General features: G+C 34.7%; 1 protein-coding gene across 8 annotated transcripts in view; it reads left to right on the plus strand.

Moving 5' to 3' along the window:
- Positions 1 to 26,401, plus strand: part of WDR11 (WD repeat domain 11) — a 49,198-nt gene that overhangs the window by 13,714 nt on the left and 9,083 nt on the right. For 5 of the 8 annotated variants that reach the window (XR_012674374.1, XM_075155193.1, XM_075155189.1 and 2 more), the window contains exons 6-22: positions 1,528 to 1,693; positions 2,395 to 2,509; positions 3,484 to 3,679; positions 5,605 to 5,708; positions 6,330 to 6,509; positions 8,279 to 8,363; positions 13,644 to 13,750; positions 15,848 to 15,923; positions 17,414 to 17,522; positions 17,841 to 17,965; positions 18,365 to 18,512; positions 19,365 to 19,471; positions 19,983 to 20,097; positions 21,819 to 21,990; positions 24,073 to 24,181; positions 24,996 to 25,058; positions 26,303 to 26,368. Coding sequence is in view for 7 of the 8 variants with exons in the window: in XM_075155193.1 (XP_075011294.1) it covers positions 1,528 to 1,693; positions 2,395 to 2,509; positions 3,484 to 3,679; positions 5,605 to 5,708; positions 6,330 to 6,509; positions 8,279 to 8,363; positions 13,644 to 13,750; positions 15,848 to 15,923; positions 17,414 to 17,522; positions 17,841 to 17,965; positions 18,365 to 18,512; positions 19,365 to 19,471; positions 19,983 to 20,097; positions 21,819 to 21,990; positions 24,073 to 24,181; positions 24,996 to 25,058; positions 26,303 to 26,368 (2,043 nt within the window). In the remaining variant the exon portion in view is untranslated. The remainder of the gene's footprint in view (positions 1 to 1,527; positions 1,694 to 2,394; positions 2,510 to 3,483; positions 3,680 to 5,604; positions 5,709 to 6,329; positions 6,510 to 8,278; positions 8,364 to 13,643; positions 13,751 to 15,847; positions 15,924 to 17,413; positions 17,523 to 17,840; positions 17,966 to 18,364; positions 18,513 to 19,364; positions 19,472 to 19,982; positions 20,098 to 21,818; positions 21,991 to 24,072; positions 24,182 to 24,995; positions 25,059 to 26,302; positions 26,369 to 26,401) is intronic. The other 3 variants (XM_075155191.1, XM_075155192.1, XM_075155190.1) reach the window with 3 other exon arrangements.

A 26,401-nucleotide genomic window follows, 5' to 3' on the forward strand; every position in this document is an offset into this window, starting at 1 on the left:
AACTTCATCCTCTTGAATTATGGGGGGTTTATCCTGCTCGTCGTCCCTGTCTTCCAGCTCAGGGGGCTGAGTACCCTGAGGATAACCATTCTGACTACTAAAGACTGAGGCAAAGAAGGCGTTGAGTACCTCAGCCTTTTCCTCGTCCTCGGTGGCAACGTTCCCCCCCGCATCCAATAGAGGATGGAGATTCTCCTTGGCTCTCCTTTTGTCATTAACATACTTATAAAAGCATTTTTTGTTGTCTCTCACGACAGTGGCCAGGTTGAGTTCTAGCCGGGCTTTTGCCTTTCTAATTTCCTCTCTGCAATACTCTGTTTTAATATGGTGTTTAAATTGCAAACTGGAGAGAGGACTTGATGATACTTCCTCTGGTAATCATTTAAGAAATTGTGACTTTTTTTGTATGAAGTTAAAGGGCATGATCTTGTCATTCTGTGTTCTGTAATGCCTAATTTGTGCTGCACCGGACAGAACACTGATTTGCAAATACCGAGACAGTACATATGCTGCTGCAGCCTTATGTACGCTCTGTAATAACAGTAAATCAGCAAAGATACCATTTTCCTGCATTCTCCTGATTGCATTTTGTGTATGAATATTCCTAAGGGTATGATAGTCTTCTCTTTTCTCCCTCCTTTTCCATCCAGAACACCCGAAAAGACTAGAATGGGAAAACGGGAAGAAAAAATTGTAGCAGCAATGGTTTGTCTGGATTTATATTAAGTTTAGGGAAACTTTGAGGAAAGAGGAGCAGGAGATTGTCAGGAAAGTGATTGCAGAGAAAAGTTGAATAATACTCCTGAAGCAAGGAATGGGGTGCAAGAAGAGTGTAAGGGGATTTAGCGTGTGGTAGAACGAAGAGATTAAAATCAAACAAAACCCCTCAAGGAGGTGATACATGAAATCAGTTAAGCAACCTTCAAACCTGAGCACAGTACGAGAATGATTTTCTTCAATGCGACTTAAATACAGGTCACTGGATTACATGTACCTAATGAACCTCTTTACTTTGCAGCTTATCTCCATCAACAAAATGACGAACATTCCTGCTCTTTGCTACTTTCTCTGAGTTTGAAGAGTAGTATTCTAGATAGGCTAGTTCTGTTCATTTCAAAATAAAGTAATATGCATAATCATATAAAAATCGAAGGAAGCAGTATGTTTAAGGGTAATTTCCCATGAATATCAGAAAATGTCATGGCAGCTAGCACTGTTCATAATTGAATTGCTTTGTGTTTGAGATGTGCAAGAATTACACTTGTTCTGTTTGAATTACCTATTGTTTTAAAAATTGCTCTATAATCTTATTTAGACAAAAGTCAACAGAGTGTGTGTCTTTTGAAGGTCAGTGATGCTTTGCACTGCTGTGCCAATTAAATGGAAATCTGCAGTTCCCTAGTGATCAAAATAGGGAGTACTTGAAAAAATGCAGCTGCAGGAAAATTTATACTGTTCATTTTAGTTTGAACTTGAAGTATTTGTTGATACTGAACTTGATTAAAGTTTATATCTGATGTTTTACAGTGCTGAATCTGTAACACTCAACGACTGTCTTCAGTTGTCATATTTGCCTTCCAAAAGAAATTACATGCTGTTATTGTATCCCAGAGAAATTTTAATTCTTGACTTGGAAGTGAATCAGACGGTGAGTGTGATTGCAATTGAAAGAACAGGAGTGCCTTTCCTACAGGTAATGAAAATTTGATTGGTTTCTATCATTCTAATAGTTTATTAAGATCATATGTAAGTTCATGACTCAGTGATAGCTGCGTTTTGATTAGTTCTCGAGGATAAAAAGAAGTTAGCTCACCACAGGGAAGAATGTCCTCTGAACCAAGCATTGTTTAATTTTCTGAGGTCTGCGGCAAACCCACTTCATTTTGTGGTGTTACAAAAGTTACCAGTGTGGAAACAGTGCTGTGGAAAAAGGACATTTCATTCTCTGGTGGTTAAGCTATTTATAGAGAAGTTAGTACTAGTTCTCAGCATCTGCCTTTGCTTAACTAGACAGCTAAGTCTAGTCCGAGGTCTTACTGAAGCATCTTTTTTCTCCTGGAATCATGAATTCTGATACCAAAAAAGGAAGGGGTTTTTGTTTGTTTGTTTTTAAAAAAGTGATAGCTAAAAAGAATCTTTATGAGTATGTCAGTGTTTAAAAAAAAACCCTAAAGTAGCAACCAGTTCAAACAGAAACATTCAATGAATTTCTCAAATCAATTGACTTCCTTACTTACAAGGACTGTAGCTAAAGAAATTCATTGAAGTGTTGCATTATTGGTAATATTTTTAGTGACTTGGTTATACATGAGAAATTGTATGTTCATTTGCAAGTGTACTTTGCAAAGGATAAAATTTTGATAACCCAGTATAATGTGGTATCTCTTTACCTAGGTAATTCCTTGTTTTCAGCGTGATGGGTTATTTTGCCTGCATGAAAATGGTTGTATAACTTTAAGAGTTCGCAGATCTAACTGTGGTATAACTGGAACTCCAAATGAAGAGCCAGGTAAGCTTTGCATCAAAAATGTCCAGAATTGAACTTTGAGGCATTTTAATTAATACTTTAACACCAGTATTAACCATCATGTCTCATATGGGATGGTGAATTACAGCCCTTTTAGTGTTTTTCCTATCTTATACATTAAATTTAAATTAAAATTCATGCTGCATTCTCCCCAAATTTGACTTCCTGATATTTAGTGCAAAATAAGATACTAATATCCTGAAAATCCTTTTATCACTAAATAATATTTTAATTATGAAATGGCGTAACAGTCACATATACAAGAAAGTTTTAGATAAAAGATGACTAGTTTGTTCTTTTTATCTTTAAGAAAAAACATATTTTTCAGGCAAACATAAGGTTTTGTAAGTCATCTGGTCAATTGGAAGAATTGATTTTGGAACTAAGACATGGGCTTAAATTTACATTAAAATCTAAATTATTAAACCTTTGATTCTTGTGAAACGTTACTAAGAATGGCTTTTTAAATACAATGGAGGAGACCGGAACAAAAGAAGGGAAAACATGGTTCTGTAAATGTAAATAAGTGATTTTTTTGTTTTTTGTTAGATTTTCTTGTTTGTTTGTTTTGGTTTTGGCAGTTTGGTAATTTCTAGTGAGCCTACAACATTACTTGCTTCCAGGTTTACCAATAAACAAAATGAGTTTTGGATTGTGGAGAGCAGATGTACTTTTTCCCCAGATATGAGACAGTAATTCTTTAGATTTCGCAAGATTCAAGTGTAATAAGATATTTTAAAGACAAAGTTACATTTTGGAGAGCTTTTCAGAGCTGTGTTGTATACAGCAAGATCAATGGTATATAGTTTTTGATTATTTTTCCTAATTGTTGCACAGGAAGCATGTGGATTTCAACCAAAGAGCTCAGTCATTCTGCAAATTTACCTCTGTTGATTGATCACATCGTATGTTTTCCGTTCTAATTGTTTGTCCGCTGTGGGACATTGATTTTACAGATCCAGAACCAGTTCAGGAGCTGATCTATGATTTAAGAAGTCAGTGTGACGCAATCAGGGTAACAAAAACAGTTCGACCCTTCAGTATGGTGTGTTGCCCAGTGAATGAGAATTCTGCAGCTCTCATAGTCAGTGATGGCAGGGTAATGATCTGGGAATTAAAATCCAGTATTTCTGGCAGAAATGTGCGTAACAGGTAATGGGATTTATTTTTCTTATCAAAGCTTCCATCTCTTACATTTACAAGTGGCATGTAGTGTTTAATTATATTCTATTCTAAAAGCAACAGCGATGACCTTGTATGTATGGTAGTGTGACGTGCTATACATGTGTATGAATGAAAGAAAGAGGAACAAAATATATCATCCGCATAGATTAGTTCCCTTGCTTTGGGAAAGTGAAGAAACTGTATTTACTCTCCTTTCTTTAAAAAATAATTGCATACTAAGTAGTTGGAATAAGGAAACAAAAGATAGGAATGAATATTCACATTATTTTGGGGGAACATTTTCTTCTCGTTTGGCTTTCTGCAGACTATATAATTTTCTTCAGGAATGAAACCCTCACTTTCAATCACATGAAAGGACTGCAAAATGAGTCTGGAAAGGAATACATTTTTAGTAGGGGAAAGGTTTTCTGCTAGATTTGTGTGAATTTGACACAGAGCAATATAAGTCTTCACAGCAGGTGGCTGGAATACGATGGTATAAACAATATTTTTATAAACAAAGCCTTTAGAGTTTTAGATTTTGAGCAGTCTCTAAAAATACGATATGAAGTAGTATAGTTCTTTGAACATTCAGTGTATTAAGGTCATTCTGCTGCAATAAACCTTTGAAGTACTATTGAATAAAATAAATAACGTACCACCGTAAAAGAAATACAGAATTCTTAGTACAAGTTTAAATGTCGGAAGTACCAGATTTTCAACATAGATCCTTTTGTTGCGCATCTGTGATTTAATGTTTTTATTCTTGGTGTTCTCAAAAATACTGTTAGATGGATTCTTTGTGATACATATCCAAGAGAACTGTTTAGGATCCATATGTTGCTGGGTTTTACTTCTTGGATTCTTAGGCTCATTTCTACAACATTGATTTTTGTCATGATTGTATAACCAGGAAAAATGTAATAATAATATAAGAACCACTGAGCCTAGAGGATTCTGGATGTGGTTGGATTGTACTGAAAAGTGAAGCATATTTCTAGTTGGCATAGAGTCTTTAATGGATTTTGAAGGACTCTTCCTCCATTAGTTCTTGATCTTGCTGGATTTGATGGACTTAATTAAAATTTGAACTCAAAGTATGTTAAAGTGAGATTTTAAAGAAAAAGACTTTGTACATGCCTTAAACTGCATTTTTGCGTACAGCTCGGTGCAGTCAGTAGTCTTTGGTCTTTGCTTATGACATAGACCGGTCCTCAGCCCAGCAAGATATGATTGCCAAGGCTGCAAGGGCTGTTTGAGTGCCTTTTAGATGGAGATTGCGCTGGAACCCAGTCACAGTTGTTGAGGAAAAAAAAACCCACAAAAACCTGATGCGTAGATACTCACAAGACTGTAAACATAGGTATTACTGTAAGTTTCTGTTGTAGCTTTGCATATGCAGAGGCAATCCTGATTCATATGTTGAGGTGAAAGGCATTGCTTCAGTTACGGGTTTTGTCATCTGGAACCTATATAAGAAGTTTATATGGGTTAACAAAAACTGTTCCCGAAGTTTGGGAATCTGTTCTTAAATGTCGAAATCTTTATGATTGTTCCTTAAGTGTATTCATTAACATAGCTCTACATATTAATACACAATATATTTAAAAGCTTCCATTCAATGCTCAGGTACACTTCAGAACAAGGGATACATATGTCTGTTTTTCTGTTACTTATAAATATCTCTGTAAGGAAGGTGAAAGTTATTTTAAATTTTGTACATTTTTGTGTGCATTATCTCCTGGTACAGTTGTTCATGGAAGTTGATGTTGGGAATAATCTTCTCAAAATATTCTGCAAGTGATAAGTAGTAGGAATACTGAAAGAACAACCTGGGGAAAAAGCAAAATTGAGGACCTAAGTCAACAGGCGATCCAGTTTGTATTAGGAACTTGTTTTCATTTCTTTTACAGCAGTTCAAGTGCATCACCTTTGTATTCCCCAGTCTCATTCTGTGGAATTCCTGTAGGAACATTCCAAAATAAACTTCCAGACCTCTCATTAGACAACATGATTGGTAAGAATTTCTTTCACTAATATTTCTGCTACTCATTTCTAGAATTTTTTGAATCATTGTACATCTTAGCTTAATTGAGAACTATGTATGTTAGAATTATTTTCTATGCCATTTAAATAGTAATTCTGAAAGAAGACAATTCCTGTTTGCTAAGAAATTATCAAATTAATCTTTTTGAGGATTTTATGTTGAGGACCAATGTTCAAAGTTCATTGTCACTGAGAAAAAAAAAATTAAAATGGAATTTGGCCAAAACTCCTTCATTTTTTAGAAGTAATCTTAAACAGATGTAGACAATTTAAACTACCTTTGAATGCTGGAAGAAGACTGAAATGGTTGCACGCACTTTTTTTCCCTCTCTTCCTTCCTTTACTACCCCCCCCGCCCCCTCCTTGTTAGTGTTAGGAAAGAAAGCTAGTATTGGAGAAATTACCTGGTGTGCAGTCTTCTAAAAAGTTTTATCATACAGAGTTCAACAGGAAGGAATGCCTCTTTAAATAAACTAACATATATATTAGCAATGTTTATTTGTGATTTTTATTTTATAAGCTCGTGTGTCTGATAACTTTCCATAACATCTCAGGTTAAAATGTAATACTAACAAGAGCTTTAATTTTTAAGCAGGGCAAGGCACAGTTGCTGGAGAAGAACAATTAAAAAGTTCTTTTCTGCAAGAAGTGCATCTCAAATTTCTGCTGACTGGACTTCTTTCAGGACTTCCTTTGCCTCCGTTTGCTATCCGCATGTGCCCACCTCTTACGACAAAAAATATTAAACAGTATGAGCCAATGCTTGCGGTTGGTAAGTATCTTGAATAGTTTATTGGTTGCTCAGAAAATAACATATTCTAGAAAAAATTTAATTTTTTGATCCTGTGTAACTAATCACAAATAGCGACCCTTGTATTAGTTTGCATCCATGATAGTCTTCGGATTCTTTTTTTCATGCCTTGCATTTAAGTAATGCTACCTGAAAAATTGCAATATATTAGCATGTTTGTATTTATCCTTTCATTTACTATGGTATTGGTCCATTGATACACCCAGCGTTTTACACGCTGCTCTCACTTCATTCTAAATAAATATGGACTTCTGCAGCACTGTGTTCCTAGAATAAGTAAATGAACTTAACAGAGACTGTACTTCTGTTCTGATGATACCTAAAAATACACTTAAAGCATGTTATTTTTTCTGAATGAGTCTATTCTGTCTTATTACAAATGTAAACTCATCTAGATATTAGAATAGTTGCCAGTGAGCACCTGATTTATTAACTCTGAGTTCTCCCTATTTAAATCTGATTTTTCTGGCATGCTCTTTCAGACCACATCAGGGATTTCACAGTATCCATACAGGCTGCTGTCTTTCTCTGCAGTCAGCAGACTGGAACGGTAGACACAGAGATGCTGTAATTTAAAGATTGTAGTAATTTGTAAAATTAGACCTCTGGATTTGGCCTGTTCAAATGTGCTCTTGATATACCTAAGATATCAGTTGATTCTGGGCTGCCCTGTCAAGGCTGTGCCTGTTGCAAGTCAGACTTGGGAGATTTTTTATATTCTTAAGGTTGCCTGTGCTTTGGAGCCTTCTTAGGTTTTCAGACGGGGCTGCGGGGTATTGCGAAGGTGAATGTTACAGAGGAGCTTACAAAGAGGATCTCACTCTAGTAATGAAAACACCATGATAATGCATGTATGTATGTGTGCAGTTCTCGTAATACTTCTGTTATTACTGAGCTAAAAGTACCATCAATAGTTGTGCTCTAAAATGTAGGCAAGCTGCCATTACATGATGGGATGCTACTAAAACGTAACTTTTGATTTTGTGTAAGCTGTAGCTGTTAAAACAGGTGAAATACAAAGATTAGGAAACTAATAGGTAGGTATAAAGTGCATTTACAGCAAGGTCTACAGCATTCTAGACTTAAGTACCTGAATGGCTCTTTAGGTATTCATTGTTGTATTTAATAAAGTTGATATGAGTATAAAGAAAAAAGAGAACAACAAGTCAGTCTTCCCAGTGTCTTAATAGAAAATTGTAACTTTCAGTGTTTCAGAAGGTTTTTGATCTAATTGAAGCTAATAGCTACTAAGTTATTGATTTGTAATTTGAAAGAGGTTCAGGGATGAGAAAGCAAAATTGCTTTAATGATTTGGTAAAATCTACCCGTGATTCTTCCCTGGGATTATTAGTGGATAACAGTTAATACTCTGAGGCATTTACTCGTTTGAGTAATCAAAACAAAAAGAAACATTCCTTTCTCCTGCAACTGGGTATGTTGTGGAAACACAAGAAGAATGAACAGATTTTCTGCAGGCTCAACAAATAGTTTCAGGAAAATGTCTTGATCCAAATGGATTTCGCTGGCTGCAGAGAACCTTGGAGGGTTTAATATTTGGGATTTAAGCACTAGAAATCAAAATACCTTTTCTAAAATTGTAAAATATAATAGTTACAGGTGGGAAAAAAAAAAAAGAAAGAGAGAAATAGCTGTAAATCCTGCATTTTCACTAAAGTATGGAAGAGAAGAATAAAACTGGTCTATATATTTTTTTAAATCACTTTTTATAGGTACAAGTAATGGCTCCGTCCTGGTGTTTCATCTTACAAGTGGACTCTTACACAAAGAGTTAAGCATCCATTCCTGTGAAGTCAAGTAAGATTTTAATTTTAGTTCCTACTATAATTCTTCTGGGAGACAAATACTAAAACACCTAACTAACATTGTACCAGCAATGTGGGTATCTTGATTCATTGTTAATGATGCTCAAGAAAATTGCCTGTTGAGTAATCTACCCTAACGGTATCTTTGCTATGTATAAGCAGTAACACACTGACAAAATTAGAGTGAACATTACATTGAACTAAATATTTGAATTGTATCTGTGCCTGCTGATCTAGGATGCCTATTAGCTACTTCCAGTTTCTTTAGTATATTGTAGCAAAAAGAAGTCTTTTTAGCACAAGAAACTATTACAGTGTCTTATTTATATAACTGTCATGACTCACAGATTGTGTCCTTTGAAATAATTCTGTTTTGTATGCCAAGGTTTATTTCCTCTGCTCCCTTGGAGCTGAAATTGCTATTGAGACAGTTCTAGCCCTAACTGAAGTAAAAATTTTTAATTTTATCTTTAAAATATTTTAAAGACCGAATACAGGTCCCGGTATTTATCCATCCTAAGTAAGGAACAGAGTAAGTTTTAAAGCTGTTACTGTGTGTTTGTGTGTACACAGTGGCATATCTTTTTGGATAACTAATGGCAAAGATATTCAAGATGGTGCTTGCTGGATACGTAGTTCCAGACAAATGGAAAATAAAGCATGGAAAATAAAACATTTATTTTTAGCAGTAATAGTAGTGAAAATTTGTATCAGAGTTGTGGCGTGAAGGCTTCATCAGGCTAAGGTCTTCATTTTACTGATCATTCTACAGAAAGGTAAGAAAAGTACAGGTGTTTGAGAATAGATAGCTCTAAGAATTCATTATGTAAACCTGCTTTGAATCTACCACCAAAATCACGTAAGTATATTTATGTTTGTGGTGTGATTAGTATGCACTGTAAGAATAGTATTTCCCTTTCTGTTTTAACCATTTGCGTTTTTTGTTTCATGCCATTAACTACTTACAAAATTATTTTCATTTTATGTTCTGTTATGCAGCACAAGAGAATACTGCTTTTCTTCTCATTAAGGTGATTATAGAATTCATAATTAAAACCACTACTAACATTTCACAGATTAAAGAAACAAAAAAAAAAGATGATGGGAACACAGGAGGAAATATGCTTTTGAAAAAATATTTCTCTATCTTTTATTTAGGCTTCATGTATATTGTTAGTTTGGGCTTTTCACTTTGCAAAGGTTTTACAACTTTTTAAAAACTTTGAGAATACGTTGTCTTTCTAGGAACTGTCCTTGCACAAATGGTATTTTTAGAACAAAACTAAAATGATTGTGAATTTTGTTTAGTCATAAGCAGTTATGTAGGTAAGTCTTCTAAGTATTTGTTTTAATTTCGTCAATCCCACTCTTAATGGTCTAAGTGACTGATAATTTTTACAAGTTCAAGGGAATGCTTTAAGCAATGTAAAATAAGGCACAGGGATTTTTTTTTTTTTTTAATAAATATTCATGGAGTGCAACAATTTTTCTTTCAGTGGGAATTCTTACTTTACCTCTAACATGCAGGTAGATTGGATAATGCCTCTATTTCAGTTTTATCTGAAAATACACCTTCAGGGAACACCATTATTTATGTATGTAATTGAGAATACCCTGAAATTGTAATTCAAGGCCAGCAGAGTTTTCAGTGCCTTGTAGTTTAAGAAGAGAATGTAATAAAACTAAGGTCTTTGGAATGGCAACTGTCTTTTACATATCAACTGTGCTAAAATAATGGCCACTGAGGTGTCTAGGTGTCTAGCATTTTTTTTTGAGATTAAAGTGGTGTTTTTTAGAAGCTACGTATGTAGTCACATGCTGATTTGTTTTTTTAAATTGTTTTTAATTTGCAATTCTGTATTGTGATTAGGAGTAGGGTGAATTGTTTTACTGTGCTCCATTTAAGATAGTTCATACTCGTGAGTAACCTTGAATATTCATTTTGTCTGTGATTATTACTTAGCTATTTCACTATTTGTTTAGAATTATGTGAGGAAATACTTTTCCTTTGAGTTTAATTTGGTTTTTATTAGGAGACTGAGACAAGAAGCAGTAGAAGTGCTTCCGAGCACACAGAGAGGAAAAGTCAATCAGGCTACTGCTAGGAGCATAAGTGAGGGACAAAACAGAGGGAGACTATAGCATGTGTGCTGGCTGAAAGGAGCTGTAAGCAGGAGGTCAGTCTTTCTTCCTTCAGTATACAGAGAAATGCAATTAATTCTTATTACTAAGAGGAATTAGAAGAACCATGAAATAACTAAGTCTGATACCTGTTCTGTCTTCTAAGTGGAGCAATCTAAGCTATTGTGGTAAGGTAGGAGATGATAATACATCTTCAATGCAGAGGAGAATATATTCGAGACATTAAATAAAATGCCTGCGATGTAGCTTCTAGTTCAGTGAAAGTGGTGCTTTTGCAATGCCTCTCCCTGCTACTTTTACTTATTCTGATAGATAGATAACTATGACTAGAGCAGCGCTTCTCGTTCTTTTTCGCTAAAGTTTAGCAAGTTCAAGGTTGCAACAGCTTTAATTTTTAAAATTAAAATCTCACTGACTGTAACAACAGTGTGTATGGCCTGCAGGCAAAACTTGGAAATTACTGCATGACATCCAAGTTTTAGTGGTTGAATTTAAGCTGGCTTCCCTTTGGGAGACTGCTTTGCAAACATTCATCACATCCTTAAAAAAACTTCCCTCGCGTAGAGAAAGATGAATGAAAAATACCTACCACTTCTGTCATATAGGTGTTGGTGTGCTAGATATTATTTCTGTGGATTAGTAAATATGCGTTGCCTGACAAGTATAAGCAGTGTTGCAATGAAATCCTGTGTATTCAGAAGTGAATTCTGAAGTCTCCATTACAGGATGTACAATTATCTCGGATGTACCACGTTCAGCACTTAATTGTAATTTCTTTTTCTTAACCTTCCTCTTCTTAAAAAGGAAAAACTGGTTGCATTGCTGGCGTTCACTTTTGGACATGTAGACCATAGAAATACTTTTGAAGTACAAGGAAAATTCTTGTTAAATAATAAAATTTGAGGCTGAGAGTATTTTCTGATAATATGATTGAGATTTTAATACAGTTTTCTTTAAGATACGGTTTTATTTCCAATTTTACCTTTCTCCTTTTCTTATAATTCTTATAATTAATTTGAGTAGCAGCTGCCTTGTCATAAAGTCACAACAATCCATTCCCAACTAGAAAAGCCATTTGTGTTTTTATCCGCTTCAGTACACTCTCTAATTTGTTTGCATTGGAAACATTAATCAAAACGACTGAATCTTACCCGTGAAGTAACTGAGACAAGTTGAATGTATAGAATCTCTGAATTTCATATTTTAAAAGAGTGGATCTAGTCTGAGTAATAGTTTACAGCTGAATGTAACCCTTAATTCTAGTAGACAAAGATGTCTTTTATTAGGAAATTTTGCAAATGGAGATATTTCAATAGGGAAGGCATTACTTGTTTCCTTCATTAAAACTTGAACCACTGTCTTCAGATTCTCAATTTACATGTATGACAATAACAAAAATTATACTGTTTCAGGTGCAAGCAGTAAGCTAAGCTAAGGTTTCCTTTTGATTATGAGTGTCTTGGGTTTCTGTAGATTTTTATTGGTATTGACAGATAGCCAGCTGGCAGCAAAGAGAAAGGACTTTGTTAAATCTGAACTGTGAAAGAAGTATAGAAAATGCTTCAGGGCTTTGAACGAGAATGGTGAATAACTACTGGCAATAACAACGCCTTACGTGTATTCTGTGCTTTTTCCAAAAAACATAGTAGAATAATAGATAAAAATTAGAAAGGTGTCAGAATTCATATTTCTTCCATTTCAGAAAGCTCCCTCTATTTACGACCCTTCGGAGACTTGCAATGTCACATGTTATTGCAATTGTAGACTCCTATTCAATCATTCCTGTAATGTTTCCATTAATAATTGAATACTATTCATTTTGATTTGAAATTATTGGTTGAACTTTCATAGGTCCTAGTGGGAAAAGGACTGGGTCCTAAATTTTTAACTTTAGTTGAGGACTTAGGAATAAAGCTTCCCATTTTTTTAAAGCTTGAACTAAAAAAATAGCTAAATATGGCTGTAGCGTGTATGTGCAAAATATTATGGGGGTGCTTTTTGCTTTCACCCAAATAAGGAACTTCCACTTAATACAAAGTGAGTTGGATTTACTGACAGTGGATCATAAATGCTGATATTTATCTTTCTCATATTTCACATATATCCTTGCAAAACAGACCGTGATTTTATAATTGATGTAACAGAAGACTTAGTTGTCCTGGAAATAGTTGTTAAGTAATCTGTGTTTGAAGGATTTGAGGAAAACCTGAATCCTTTTATCTGTGTTAAAATGTAGTTGGGCATATGTATGTATTAGAACAGTCTCAATTTTCTTTTAGATTAGTTCCTTGATCTATTTCACAGATAAAGCACTCAACTATTTATGCTGGCACAAAGTGTGTGTGGGGACTGGGGATGGGAGGACTACCTCGTTTTGAACATTACCACCTAGTGCCGCTTTCTATCCTTTTGTGGCCTGTGGTATATCTCAAGAATTTGCCTAGAATCGGTACGTGCTGACAATATGTGTTACAATATATACAGTGTAACTTTACATCCTTGCAAGACTTCAAGGTAATTTGGTTTGTGGCTGTCTTGGCACGATATAAAAGAGCAAAAAAAAAAAAAAAATTCAGGTTTTCAGTTCTTTTGTGATAGCCTTTGAAATCTCTACAGGGCCTCTCTTATTCTATGATCTTTGTTTCTCCTCTCTCTGGACTGAAGGAATCACGTCTCCCCACCCTGCTGTCCATATGAATATTTTTCTCTTTCTGAGTGCTGGCAAATTTGAGTTGCTTGATAGTTCCTCCCATCTGGTAAATCGCTGATGTAATGAGAGCAGTGATTTTAGTCCACTCTAGTGCATACATATCTGTGAGGGATTTTCGCAAAAGTTACGAGTGTTTCTAACTGAAATTTTTGTTTTAACCAAACAAAAACCAGTGTAGTCTGAAAAAAAGCTCTTCTTTAATTTAATTTGGTAACTTTATATTTACATCATAGTTGTAAATGTGTAGCTTCTTTTTATGCTTAAATATAGTGTTTCCATAAAATGTAGAAAATGATTTCTGTGCTGTTCTCAAATTGAAGAATATGCATGAAAAAAAACTATTGTACTTCAGTCCAGGCTATTTTCTAGCCGTTTGAATATTTTGGCTAATATGCTCCATGTACTCTCTTCTGATGACAGGGGAATTGAGTGGATAAGCTTGACTGGGTTTATTTCCTTTGCCACATCAACACCTAACAATCTGGGGCTAGTAAGGAATGAGCTGCAGCTGGTGGACCTACCAACAGGTTAGTATTTCCTGAGAAATCCATACAAGAGGCTAACGGATTTGCTGGGGAGTGACAAACAGAAGTTCTTACTGCTTTTCCCCTCCCACCCCCTTCTGTTGTCACAACAAAATAAAATAATAAAGAAGATTTTTAACTGGTTCTGCTCTTTTGTCCTTGTGAAGCCACGTAATGTGTTCCATATGATGCTCTACAGACAGACTTGAAACAACACCTTTGCAAAGATGTCTGTGGCTTGGACTTATTAAAAGAATGAGGATGTGTCAGCAGGAGGTTTAGAAGCCTTCACACAGCATGGGTATTAGAGGTGTATTTTGTTCACAAAAAGCGTGTATTTCCAAATGTGTTTTGTCACAGTCTATTTTTCAAGGTAGGCCAGACACGTGGCCGGAATTTGAGTGTGTGTATGAACATAAAATGGATATTTTAATAATGAAATTGGATACTTCTATAAAGAATTGGAAGGGTTAAAAAGTAAAAAAAACTTTTTAAAAGATACAGTTGATAGCAAAGCTAACAGTCAGACTATGTGTATTTTTCAACTACTCCGGCCTTATAACAGATATTTGCACAATACTAGGAGGTATAATTTGGAAGATTAGACAGCCCAAAATGGGAAGCGCGTCAATAATTTTAAATTATTTTTGAATGGGAAAACCTGGAGCCATTTAATTTCTAATTGAAGAACCTGAATCTTGTAACACATGGCTAACTCTGAATTGCTTTATGTAGCATGAAATGATTTTTTAAATTTTTTTTAAGCTTATGGAAGAGACTCAATTTTTGTATTTAGAGGGTGCTGCACAAAGAGGCTATTCTTTTAACCTAATAATATTGTAATTTTTTTCCTGATAATGTCTTATGTTCATTTGTTTAAAATGAAAACAGAAAAGATACGTACTTTGTAAAATTCATTTCATGTAAAATGGGATTTTGATTTTTCACTCAGCCTGTAAATCAGTATTGAAACGTTTATAAATATAAGGGATAAAAGGCTCAGTATTTCTGCAGGCAACCAAGTTCCAAGTAAATGTGAATACCTGACACCTTAGCATATGTTTTGCTTAAAAAATGTTACTTTTCCTCTTTTAAAACTTATAAGAAAGGCATAGCTACTTAACTGCTTGATCGTTGGGTCTTCCATCACTTATTAGCCCAACTTTCTATTTTAGTTCTAGGAAAGCTGTACTGATTTGTATTTACTTCATGAACACTTTGACAAAATTCGCATTTAAGTTTCTGAACAACAATAAGGAAGAAAGTTCCTAGGGTGTTTGATCACTAATGAAGAAAGTAGAGCTGTAAGGTTTCCTGTAGCTGGCTTTTGACATGAGAGCTCTAACTAGCATTCTTGATAACTAGATTTATTCACATAATTGGCATAAGATAACTAATTTAGCTACGAGCAGCCACAAGAGTGGCTAAAATTTGAAAACTTCAATTTTCCTTGAAAGCCAAGGAGAATGAAACTTGGATAGGAGGTGCTGTGATACCCTGGTGTTTATAGGTGATTATTTATTTTAGTGATACATATAACACACTTAATTCTGCAACACTTTGTACAGGTGTGTGAAAATTTTGTTGGGGATGAGATTATAAATTCTTTGGGTTTATTCTTATAGCTGGAAAGAAAGAGAGAATGGTTCTGCTAAGTGTAGAATGAGTTACTTCACCAAGGAAGTACTTTCAGACTTAGTTTATGGCAGAGTTAATTTCTCTTATAAAACTTGAAATCTACTCATGGATTTCCTCCTTGGGGAATTGAGAGTATATCTCATTGGCTTTAAGTGGAAAATAATAACTCTTTGAACTTTCTCTCTATATTTATGTAATGCTGATGATGCATCAATTTCAGTAGTTGTGCTGTGGAAGCAAGTCAGGTATTATATTAGACAGTAGAGTTTACGTTATATTTAGTCCTTTGAAACACAGTAAAACTTCGACAATGACAAGATTAATGTAAGATAGGGCAGGTTACTTGGAGATGTGCTAGTTTAGTTTGTAAACTATTTCTGTTTACAAACAGAACAGTTTATAAACTGTTTCATTAGTTTAGTAGCTATTTCTGTTTTTCCCCATGTCGATTTTGTGTTCCAGGCAGGAGCACTGCATTTCGTGGGGAGCGAGGCAATGACGAGCCAGCTATTGAAATGATAAAGGTGTCGCATTTGAAGTAAGTAGATTAGCCTTGTGAAGTTTATGAATTTTACTGTACCGCATGAAGATCCTCATGACTTAATAGAAATAATAGAAATTCCAGGAAAAAACACTCCAGAGAGTATAGAAAAATGTGCAACAGCATCAAGAGAAAAATACTTTAGAATATTAGTTCAAAGTGCAAAAGCCGTGAATGTTTCTGTGGTTGACTTTGTCACTTCAGGATCCAATCATATTGCAAGATCAGTCATTAATATTTTAGTTCTTTTAAGAATTGTGTTCACTGAACGGGCACTTTGATAATATTAGGGAGAATAAAAGTGCTGAACAATTTTTGTCAACTTGGATTATGTTATGAGTTAATTCCCTTTTCTATAACTTAAGCCTTACTTAAATCTAGAAGATTGGCATTAAAGGTGGGATGATTTTTCACGTGTTTATTAATTTTTCTAAGTATGTATTTCACACCTTTATAATAATTGTCTACTGGAAAACCAGATGTGAGGTATAGCTATCTGAGAAGTCAGCTGACAAACGACCACATTGTTTACCATCAAATCCTGCTTATTTTGAGATCAGGCCTGTGACAGGAGGCCCTGGTCTTCATAGTATCAGAAATAGTAACGGTGGTACTCTGTGCAATTACTTTCCTTTCCTGTAATGAAATTAAAGTAGTGTTGAATTTAATAAGGCATTGTTTTTTTCTTTACAGTGGAGGAAAAAAATTAATATCCTCTAGCTTGCATAGGAATATTTTTGGAAGTATATATGTGTTCCAGAGAATTTGGAAGAGTTCAACCGTATAAGGGTCTTATTAATACATTAAAAATTAAGAACAGCCATGGGCTTAGATGAAGAGACTAGAATGTTAAGTGAGAACAAGAAAGAATAGTTCATTTGAATAGAGATTAATGCAGTTGAGAAGAGTACATATAGCTGCAGAGCCTCTCTGTATTTTCAAATTACATGTGAAAAGTGGTAGATTGAAGGTGTTTTACTCATGTGGCTCCACAGATGAAAGGTCTGAAGACATGACTGACAAGTGGTTTAGTGTAAGAGGATTTTGTGTTCATTTATCACTGGATTAGGGAAGTGGCATGTGTCTAGACTAGAGAAAAAAATCTGTCCAACCTACAGTCTTGGTATGTCTTTCTGGTATCTTGTGCAGTCATCAACTCGGGCTGAATATGTCTAAATTAGAGATGATGCTGCTTTCTCTGAATTACTTCCCTTGTCTCCTTTACAGTAATTGAGCAGTACCACCTGACAGAAATTTTTAATTCTTTTAGCTTTGAAGGAGGCTCTTTTTGAATCACTCTTTTGCACCTCAGTAACTCCAGGAAATCACAAGCTTCAGAGTGGGACTTGAGCCAAATCAATTTACTCTGCTTCCTCTTAGTTTTTGAGGGCTTCCAGAGTGCTGATATGAACAACATGTGTGAAGTAAAATGCTGAAATTAAAATGGCATGATTGCTTTTGATGCAGTAAATTCTTATTTGTTTTAGGCAGTATCTAGCTGTAGTATTTAAAGACAAACCACTGGAGATCTGGGATGTCAGAACATGCACTCTGCTCAGAGAAATGTCTAAAAACTTCCCTACAGCGACCGCTTTGGTAAGGAATAAAAACTATTACTTACTGTTTGTTAAATGTAATATGTTGAGATAGTATAAAAATCTACGAACAATTTTGCAGCAATATGTTACTGTATCTGTAACGTACAGTAAGTGCTTTCACTGTTCTGTTTTCATCAAATAGAGGCAAGAAGAAAGGAGGTAGTGGTGGAAAAATCTGGTTTTCTCCTTGGGTAGTGGGGGGAGGTATCATAGAGAGCAATCTTCATTGAAATCATTACAATTAACAGAAAAATCCCCAGTAAATTCAGGGAGTGAACATTTGTCTTTTCCATTTTTCCTGGACAATTTTTCACAGGAGTGGTCACCTTCTCATAACTTAAAAAGCCTGAGGAAGAAGCAGTTAGCAGCCCGTGAGGCCATGGCCCGACAGACAGTTGCATCAGATACTGAAGTTAGTAGCGTAGAATCTTCTGTTATCAGGTATTTCTGATTCTGATTTAATGCTACTCGGCATCAGTTGTTTTTCCACCAAGTACCATTGTTCTATAGAACAGAATATTTTGGAACTGATTCTTGATACATACCAGGCAAACAACTTTATGGACCTCCCTTTAGCTTTTAGATGTCAAAGTTTGCTGCTGAATGCTCTCAGATGTGTGTGTAGCAGTCCATTAGTTACCTCGTTCTTGAAGTAAAACTCTTACTTGCCCTCTGAACATTGCTGCGAGTGTGTAAATGAGTTAACTGTTGCTTCTGGTAAATTGTTTTGAAGGAAACATGTATTTTTGAGCTGCTTCTGTGTATTAGTTAGGGAGAAATTGCCTTGCAATTCTAATTTCAAGAAAGAAATACTTGTGTCTCATTGTGTTCTCTTTAAAGCTTGTTACAGGAAGCGGAAAGTAAATCGGAGCTGAGCCAGAACATTTCTGCCAGAGAGCACTTTGTGTTCACAGGTGCCGATGGGCAGGTTTATCATCTGACAGTAGAAGGAAACTCAGTAAAAGACAGTGCAAGAATTCCTCCAGATGTGAGTTCCAACTTTTATATCACTAATGCTTTAATTTTTTTCTTAGCTATGATTGCCAGAAAAAAAATCAGGGATATGCATTGTAGTGTCAAGTGGTCATTAATGCAGTAGTTTGAAATATGAAATAAAAGTTCCAACTTCAAAAATGGTAGCAATTATCTTTTACATTCTTATAGTTTTTCTACTGAAAACAATGTTGAAATAAATGATTTTTTTTTTTACAAGTTAGAATCTTCATGGGCCCTGACTTGCTTTCTGAATAAATCACATGACATGTTTTTAAGAATTTTAGTAAAACATATACAAAAAGCTTGACTAACAAAGAGTGGTTATTGAAACATGTTTATGTGCTGTTAATGGATTTTATCGTACATCATAAGGAGGACTTGAGTGTGCCAGAGCACTCTCTTGTGAATTTTAAGTTTGTTTTTTTTCCAGTTACTCTGAAGAACAATCTTTCTTGTTTTGAGTTTTCTTGAAGGGTTTGATAAATTAAACTTACAAATAGGAATTCTTTTATTTTTGTTTCATACTTTAGTATGTGCTAGTATTGTGTTTACTGATGTCTGTCGTGTTGGTGTTTGCTTGCAACAAGAGACAGAGAAGTGATTTCCATTGCTTTAAACCTGAAATTTCTTACAAGGAAATATCTTTTGAAGCATATTGAGGCGAATATGACTGACTTGATAAATGCTTATATTCAGTAGAATTGTTTCTGTTTTAACTGAGTGGAATTTCGACTATCATGTCATATAATATTTAAAAAAAAAAGAAATTCTAATGTTGAAATGTTTGTTCTTATGTTTGGCTCATTAATCACAAGATTTTATTCTGCTTCTTAAATATTTCCAGGGAAGTATGGGTAGCATTACATGTATTGCCTGGAAAGGGGATATCCTTGTTCTTGGAGATGTTGATGGAAACTTAAACTTCTGGGATTTGAAAGCTAGAGTATCCAGGTATGAATGCGAATTAAGTCTGATAAACATGAGATAATGACTGTTACAATGTTTTTTTCCCCCTTCATTTTTGTTCTTCACTGTAGCAGATCATCTGTGGTGTTTGAGGGGTAAAATGCAAGTATTTTGAAATAAAATTTCAGAAATTGCCTACTATGTTACAGTTCTCTACATTTCATCTTTTATGTTTTCAAATGGAGTAACATTTTATCCAAGTTTTTAAAACAGCTAGATATCTTTCTTATGTTAAATCTGCAGTTTTAGATTTAACATAAGAATAATGTTAAAACGTTAAGTATTGTAGTATTTATTTCAAGCATTTAATCTTTTTAGTTTTCATGATAATTTGGATAGCCGTTGTGTGTGTATATATATGTGTGTGTGTGTATATATGTGTAGTTCTCCTTCTCAATTTGTACGATATGATCTGCAATGTTCATGGAAAAGATTTAATTACCCACAATATTAGGTATAGAATGATGATACTAATCTTGTCCTTTTCTTTTCTTAGAGGGATTCCTACACACCGAAGCTGGGTGAAAAAGATACGTTTTGCCCCAGGGAAAGGAAATCAGAAACTTCTTGCAATGTACAACGATGGAGCAGAAATTTGGGATTCAAAAGAGGTAAGTGTCTGTTGTTTGATATGTGCTTCTTTGCAAAATACACATATTACTTCTGCAGATCAGGATGAGTCAGGCAATTAGTCATGATTTCTTGTTGACAGTTGTATAATAAAGCTGTATGGCTTTTCTCAGAAGACTTTTAATTCCTATAAAGCATTTTTAAGCTGTCATCAATGAAAAGTGTCTTTCACTCGTAAAGCTGACAATGTCTCTGAGATACTCTTTGTCATTCTCTTGTAATGTTTTTGAGGCAGACGTTGAAAGTTTAGGGGGGAGTCCTCAATCTTAGAATTTAGTCTGTGAACAAGGGAGTATTTCTGCTACAGGTTTCACAACTTTTGAGCATAGTCAAGAGTATGTGTTTTTCAGTGCATGGATTTAATTTGTTAGGGAATACCAGAAAGCTAGACACTTGTTAATTAACATTGTCTAGCTTCTCATCTTATTCAAAAGTTTTGTAGTAATGTTCAGAAATCTTCTGGGGTTTGCTTCATAGGTCTTTCAGGGGATTATGGGGACCATGGGGAAGGAAAGATAATTGTACTGTTTTAACTCAGCCCCCCAGAGCAAGTTCGTTATGAGGGTATGAAACAGGAATTTTAATTTTTTTCTGTTCACTTTGTAGTGAGCACCAGGTCAGACACTTAATTTGAGCAATATGAAACTCTCCGCTGATGATAGCAGTTGGACAGCAAATATGACCAACTGTGAATTGTGTAGGCAGAGTAGAATATTATCCCATGAGTCTCTCCTTGAAGAACATTTGAATATTTTTGATGCCGTGGGATACTCCTCCTGTAGCTGTTCCCTCTCTTTTTCTGGGACAAGGGAAAGAGTTTCCTGCATGAAAGCATTTAAAATTAATTCACATTTTCAGCTGAAAATCTTTCTGAATATCTTTTATAGCCTCAGTCCTATTATTCATATAATCCTCTCCTTAGAACTTCACCTTTGCCTACAACCATTTATTTGATATTTCCACATTTTTCTCTAATTCTTTCAGTGCTAAGAGTAATCATGCTCTAGAGCTGTTGTAGCTTGCATCTAACTCCATGTTTTGCTCTAGAACAAGTGAAAGGAGACAGTAGAATGTTGATTTGAGTGGAGGCTTTGTTAATATTTCCTTATATTAACAATTGTAATATTCTGTGATGCTACAGAAGGGTTACAAAATGTCTAACTACTGACCTGTGGTTAAAAGTGCAGTTCAGAAGGTTTTGTTTATCTGTGTTTTGTTTGTGGATGATAAATCATCCTATTCCCATAATGTTATGTTAATAGTATGTCTAAATGTATTTCTAGACAAGTTCAGTATTTATCAAGAAAGTATATGTTTATGAAGAGCAAGAGTTAATGAGAACTTCACTTCTGCCTTGCTGCACCTATGCTACATCAGGGATTGGAATTAAAGAGGGGATGTAAATTGCCACCAGTTTACCATGGAAATTTTATGTCAGAAAAGATAACAAAAAGGCAGCTGTGCTCAAAAGGATGTTTTCTCACCTCTCAGTTGGGAAAAAGTATTGTTTCAGGGCAACCATGTGCCATACTCTAAGGTTTCTAAATTCCCTAATCTCCCAAAGAGACCATCATTAAAATGATTTATGACTAACTTCACCTTTCATTGCAAATTTTCTGGTATGCCTCTTGGGCGTGTGACAGAGTCTTACACTGTGTGATGGAGAGCCTACTAAAAATGAAAAATAACTCAACTTTTCAAGGTACAAATGGTGAGCAGTTTAAGAAGTGGAAGAAATGTTAATTTCCGAATTCTGGATGTGGACTGGTGCACGTCAGACAAAGTGGTCTTGGCGTCAGATGATGGGTGCATTAGAGTTCTAGACTTGTCCATGAAACCATCGTGTTTTAGAATGGATGAACAGGACTTAATAGGTATGTTGATTTCTTTTTTGCTATTGGCTGCTAGATATTCCTTTTTGAAAGTGGACCATAAAAATGTTCAGCACTTCTGTTAGAACAGAGAATTGTCATATGTAGAGGATTAGGTGTCCCTATAGTGGTTTTCATAGATGCAGATAAATTTTTTAGGCTTAGGGCATATGGATGTTGTTTTCGTACAAGTTTAATCTCTGTTGTGGTTTAACCTGGCAGGCAGCCAAATACCACGCAGCCGCTCGCTCATTCCCCCCCCACACAGGGGACGGGGAGAGAATTGGAAGGGTAAGAGTGAGAAAAACTTGTGGGTTGAGATAAAGACAGTTTAATAGAACAGAAAAGGGAAAATAATAATAATGATGATAGAATATACAAAATGAGTGATGCACAATGCAATTGCTCACCACCCGCGCTGACCGATAACCAAGTAGCGATCGCTACTTCCTGCATCACGCCTACCATTTATATACTGAACATGACGTCACATGGTATGGAATACCCCGTTGGTCAGCTGGGCCAGCTGTCCTGGCTGTGTTCCCTCCCATCTTGTGCACCTGGCAGGGCATGGGAGCTGTCCTTGACTAGGAGGGTACTTAGCAACAACTGAAAACATCAGTGAGTTATCAACATTCTTCTTATACTAACTCCAAAACACAGCACTAGGAAGAAGTTTAACCCTATCCCAGCAGAAACCAGGACAATCTCCTAAATAAACTATAGTTTTTAATATCTTAATTGGAATATAAATTAACAAAGTAAGAGCTTTTTGTACAGATGTCTAGCAAGTTGACCTAAAAACCATCGGTACATCAATTGGGTATCAGTACCTACATCACTGCTATTCATTACATAATTTTGAAACATTTGGTAATGTGTCAAAATGTCTTTTCTGATATTTCCGGATATAAAAGGCAGTTTGTAGACTGAGTCATTGCTTTTCAAAGTAGATTTTCCCACTGAACTCTAAAATAGCAATATTAGTGCCGTTTGACTTTTTTTGCTATATGTTTAAGAAGGGAATTTAAATATTTAATTATTTAAATAGTTAAATAAGCTACATTTTCCTATTTTTTATGACTGGTGTTCCAGATAACTGCTTTTGTTTTGGTCTTTTTGGTCAATCCTGCCTTTACTCATATGCTTTCCTTAAAACATGTGAATTCTGACTAACACATATGTAATAAACAAAACTGTAATGTGGGGAGATGTGTGGGATGTTTGAGGAAACACATAATTTATCACAGCTATTTTTACTATCAAATGAACATTCTGTAATATTAAGCTGTAAAAATGAATGTTCTAAAACCAAGTGCACTGAAATTGGGATACGCCAGGGTTAAGGTTGCCTGTGATTTAGCTATCCTCCTGCCTCTACACTGTGATAATCTTGTCATTACAAAATCACATTTATAAGATTCCTACATCATTCAGTGCATATGAAGTATAGGGAATTGCTGAATATTTAATAATGTGGCTGGTTGGTACTTGTTTTACTCCTGAGTCACTGGGTGGCATTTACTGCGTATCATCCAAACCTTGTACGGAATACAGACTTATTGACTTCCAAATTTGTATGACAACAGATAGTACTGTAATTTTCATCTTATTTCTTTGCTAATGTAGACATGCATTAAACTTCACAATATCCTTTTGAGATGATGGGTATTAATCCTTGTATTACACTGTAGAAACTACGATTGCAAAGTAAAACTAAAACATGCATTATGGTACATTTTGGTATACTGTACTTATTTTCCAGCATGTCCTTGTAGTAGCAATAATCATCATGTACAGCTCTACTTAATGCCGGTATAACGTATTCCAGGAGTCTATGGCTAAATTCAAAATGAATGTCCCGAAATTCTCATTTGAGCATGGTTGATAACTCTGTACCTTCCAGGAAATGTTTCTGCTTGAGTGTAAAGATAAGCTTTCCTGTCTAGTAACCCATGCTGTGTATATGAAAAGCCTGTGATTTACAATTTTCTTCTGGTGCTTGCAAACAAGGTGGTACATTGTATGGTTACCAAACACAATGTTACTGTATATTCAACAATGAATCTTTTCCTTTTGTTTCAGAACCTGCATGGTGTCCCTATCTGCTTGTTCCAAGGGCTTCATTAGCTTTAAAAGCATTCTTGTTGCATCAGCCGTGGAATGAGAAATATTCTCTAGATATTATAAACATGTAAGGAGAAATATATATCTATATATAATTTTTTTTTTAATTATGTATCTTTTATTAGTCTTTCTGTGCAAATAATTGTTAGACATGTAAGTTTCCTCACTCTTTGGGACAGTCAAAAAGAGAATAGCTTTACTATTTATTACTAAAAGTAATAAACAGGAAAGGCTTTAAGGTCAAGTATTTTGTTTCTTTTGACTTTCAGTAGCCCTTGGCTATTGAAAACTGCTGTCTACTTCAAGATACTGGCAATACTTTGATGTCATTTACAGGTTATATTTACAGGTTGTATTACTTCAGAGGACAACTGTGTGCTCTCTTTGTTCAAGAAGTTAATGTAAGAATAGTCAGAGTTGGTTCCTAAAGTGTAATTGAAAGTGATATTCTAACTGACAGTCTAACAGGCATGTCTATTTTTAGTGAGCCATCCTTCACATCATAATAGGAGCACCTTTCTTTATCCTTTATTGTGTTTGTGAACTATTGGTGGTCACATAATAATGGGCTAGGCATTGTCATTTTTGTTAATTTCAAGGTTAATAAATAAAGAAAATAAATAAGGAAAAGAAAGATTGGTGGCACTGACTCTGAGGTTGACAGAAGGCAAAACAATCTTTCATTACTATTTTGGAACTAGTAACTAGACAAAGAATCTTGCATGAATCGCTTACCATAAGAATATGAAAGATTGTTTCCACATATATTCTTGTGTTTTTCAACCACCAGTAACACTCTTCCATTTCAGATAATTCTGTTGTTTTGGTAATATAGGAAACATTTTGCCTGTTTTTTTTTTTCTTCTTTTTTTTTTATCCAGTGATTATCCAGAGAACGAAAATATTAAAAACCTTCTTCAAGAGCAGTTGAATTCATTGTCCAAGTAAGAATTTTTCTATTAATATTTGAGTAAGCTAGTGAATTCAGAGAAGGCAAAAAAAAAAGACATTTGTGGCAATTCACAACTCAATGAAGAAAGAATGTTTTTTGCCTCTCTAAAGATAAGCTTGAGTAATGACAGATTTATTTTAAACACAGTTAATTTTTTTTAATGTAACTCCTAAAGGTGGTGCTTTATTCATTTTATTGAAGATTCTAATTTTTTATTTCTATTTTTTCTAAATAAAAATAAACCATAATACAATCTCAAAAATATTTTTTTTTAAATAAGCAAACTGTCTCAAAGTAGTTAGTTAAATACTGACTCAACATTCAAAATGTACTGTTCTGAATACATAAAGTGTGATGGAAGTCAGTAGTGAATTTTTAACATTGACTTATCATAGTAGTGGCTGACAACAAAAGTTTTGAAGATACTGATTGGGGTTAGTATATAATGTGTAATAGACCAATTAATAGACCAATTAGCATTTGTGATTTTTTAGGCAATACTTCTCGGTGATGTATAGTTCTTTGATGTCGGTCCAGACTGTATTGGACACTGCTACTTAAATACTCCAATATTTGTTAAGATATTTAAGCTCTGAGGAAGAAAAGACAAACAACTCTTAAAAATTTTTTATCGAAGATAGGCCTCCAGAGTAATGTTCATGCACATTGCTCTGCTTACACAGAAAACAGGTTTTGGCATTCGATTTAAACTACGAAAATAGTATTTGAAGCTAGTAAACAGAAGTTTTTCTCTTTTCCTTTCGTCCTTTCACTTAGTAGGATGGAAGAGATAACTTAGCATATTTTTATCCAGTCTGAAACATATGTAGAAAACCTAAATTCATGCATGTGAATCCCTTATGCTATGGCACTGCATAGTTGTGAAATTATTTGTAATTAAATTAATCTTGTAATTTGTAGAAGCACTGCAGCTTATTTATAGCTTTTGTATACACCCTTGTGGTTGTTCCCTTTATTACAAGAATAAGGGGTTCCTGACAGACTCTACGTGTATTTAAACTGGTAGAGTGACTTGCACCTTGAGATCAATTATATTTCAAATTATGTATGTAATTGTTTTGATAGATGCATTTTTTCAGTTCAGAAAAGAAATTGTGTATTTTTTGTTTTGATTTTTTTTTCCAATTTGTAGGTGATAATTTGTGTTCAAAAACAAACAAACAAACAAACTTGCACAGCATTTTACACATTATTTATGGCTTTCTCTTTTTGCAGTGACATAAAGAAACTTTTGCTTGATCCGGATTTTACTCTCTTGCAAAGGTGTCTCCTAGTTGCCAGGTAGTAGAGATTCAGATAACTATATCAAATGTT

This window comes from Calonectris borealis, chromosome 7 (assembly GCF_964195595.1).
Source record: "Calonectris borealis chromosome 7, bCalBor7.hap1.2, whole genome shotgun sequence".
In the NCBI taxonomy this organism is placed as follows: domain Eukaryota; kingdom Metazoa; phylum Chordata; class Aves; order Procellariiformes; family Procellariidae; genus Calonectris; species Calonectris borealis.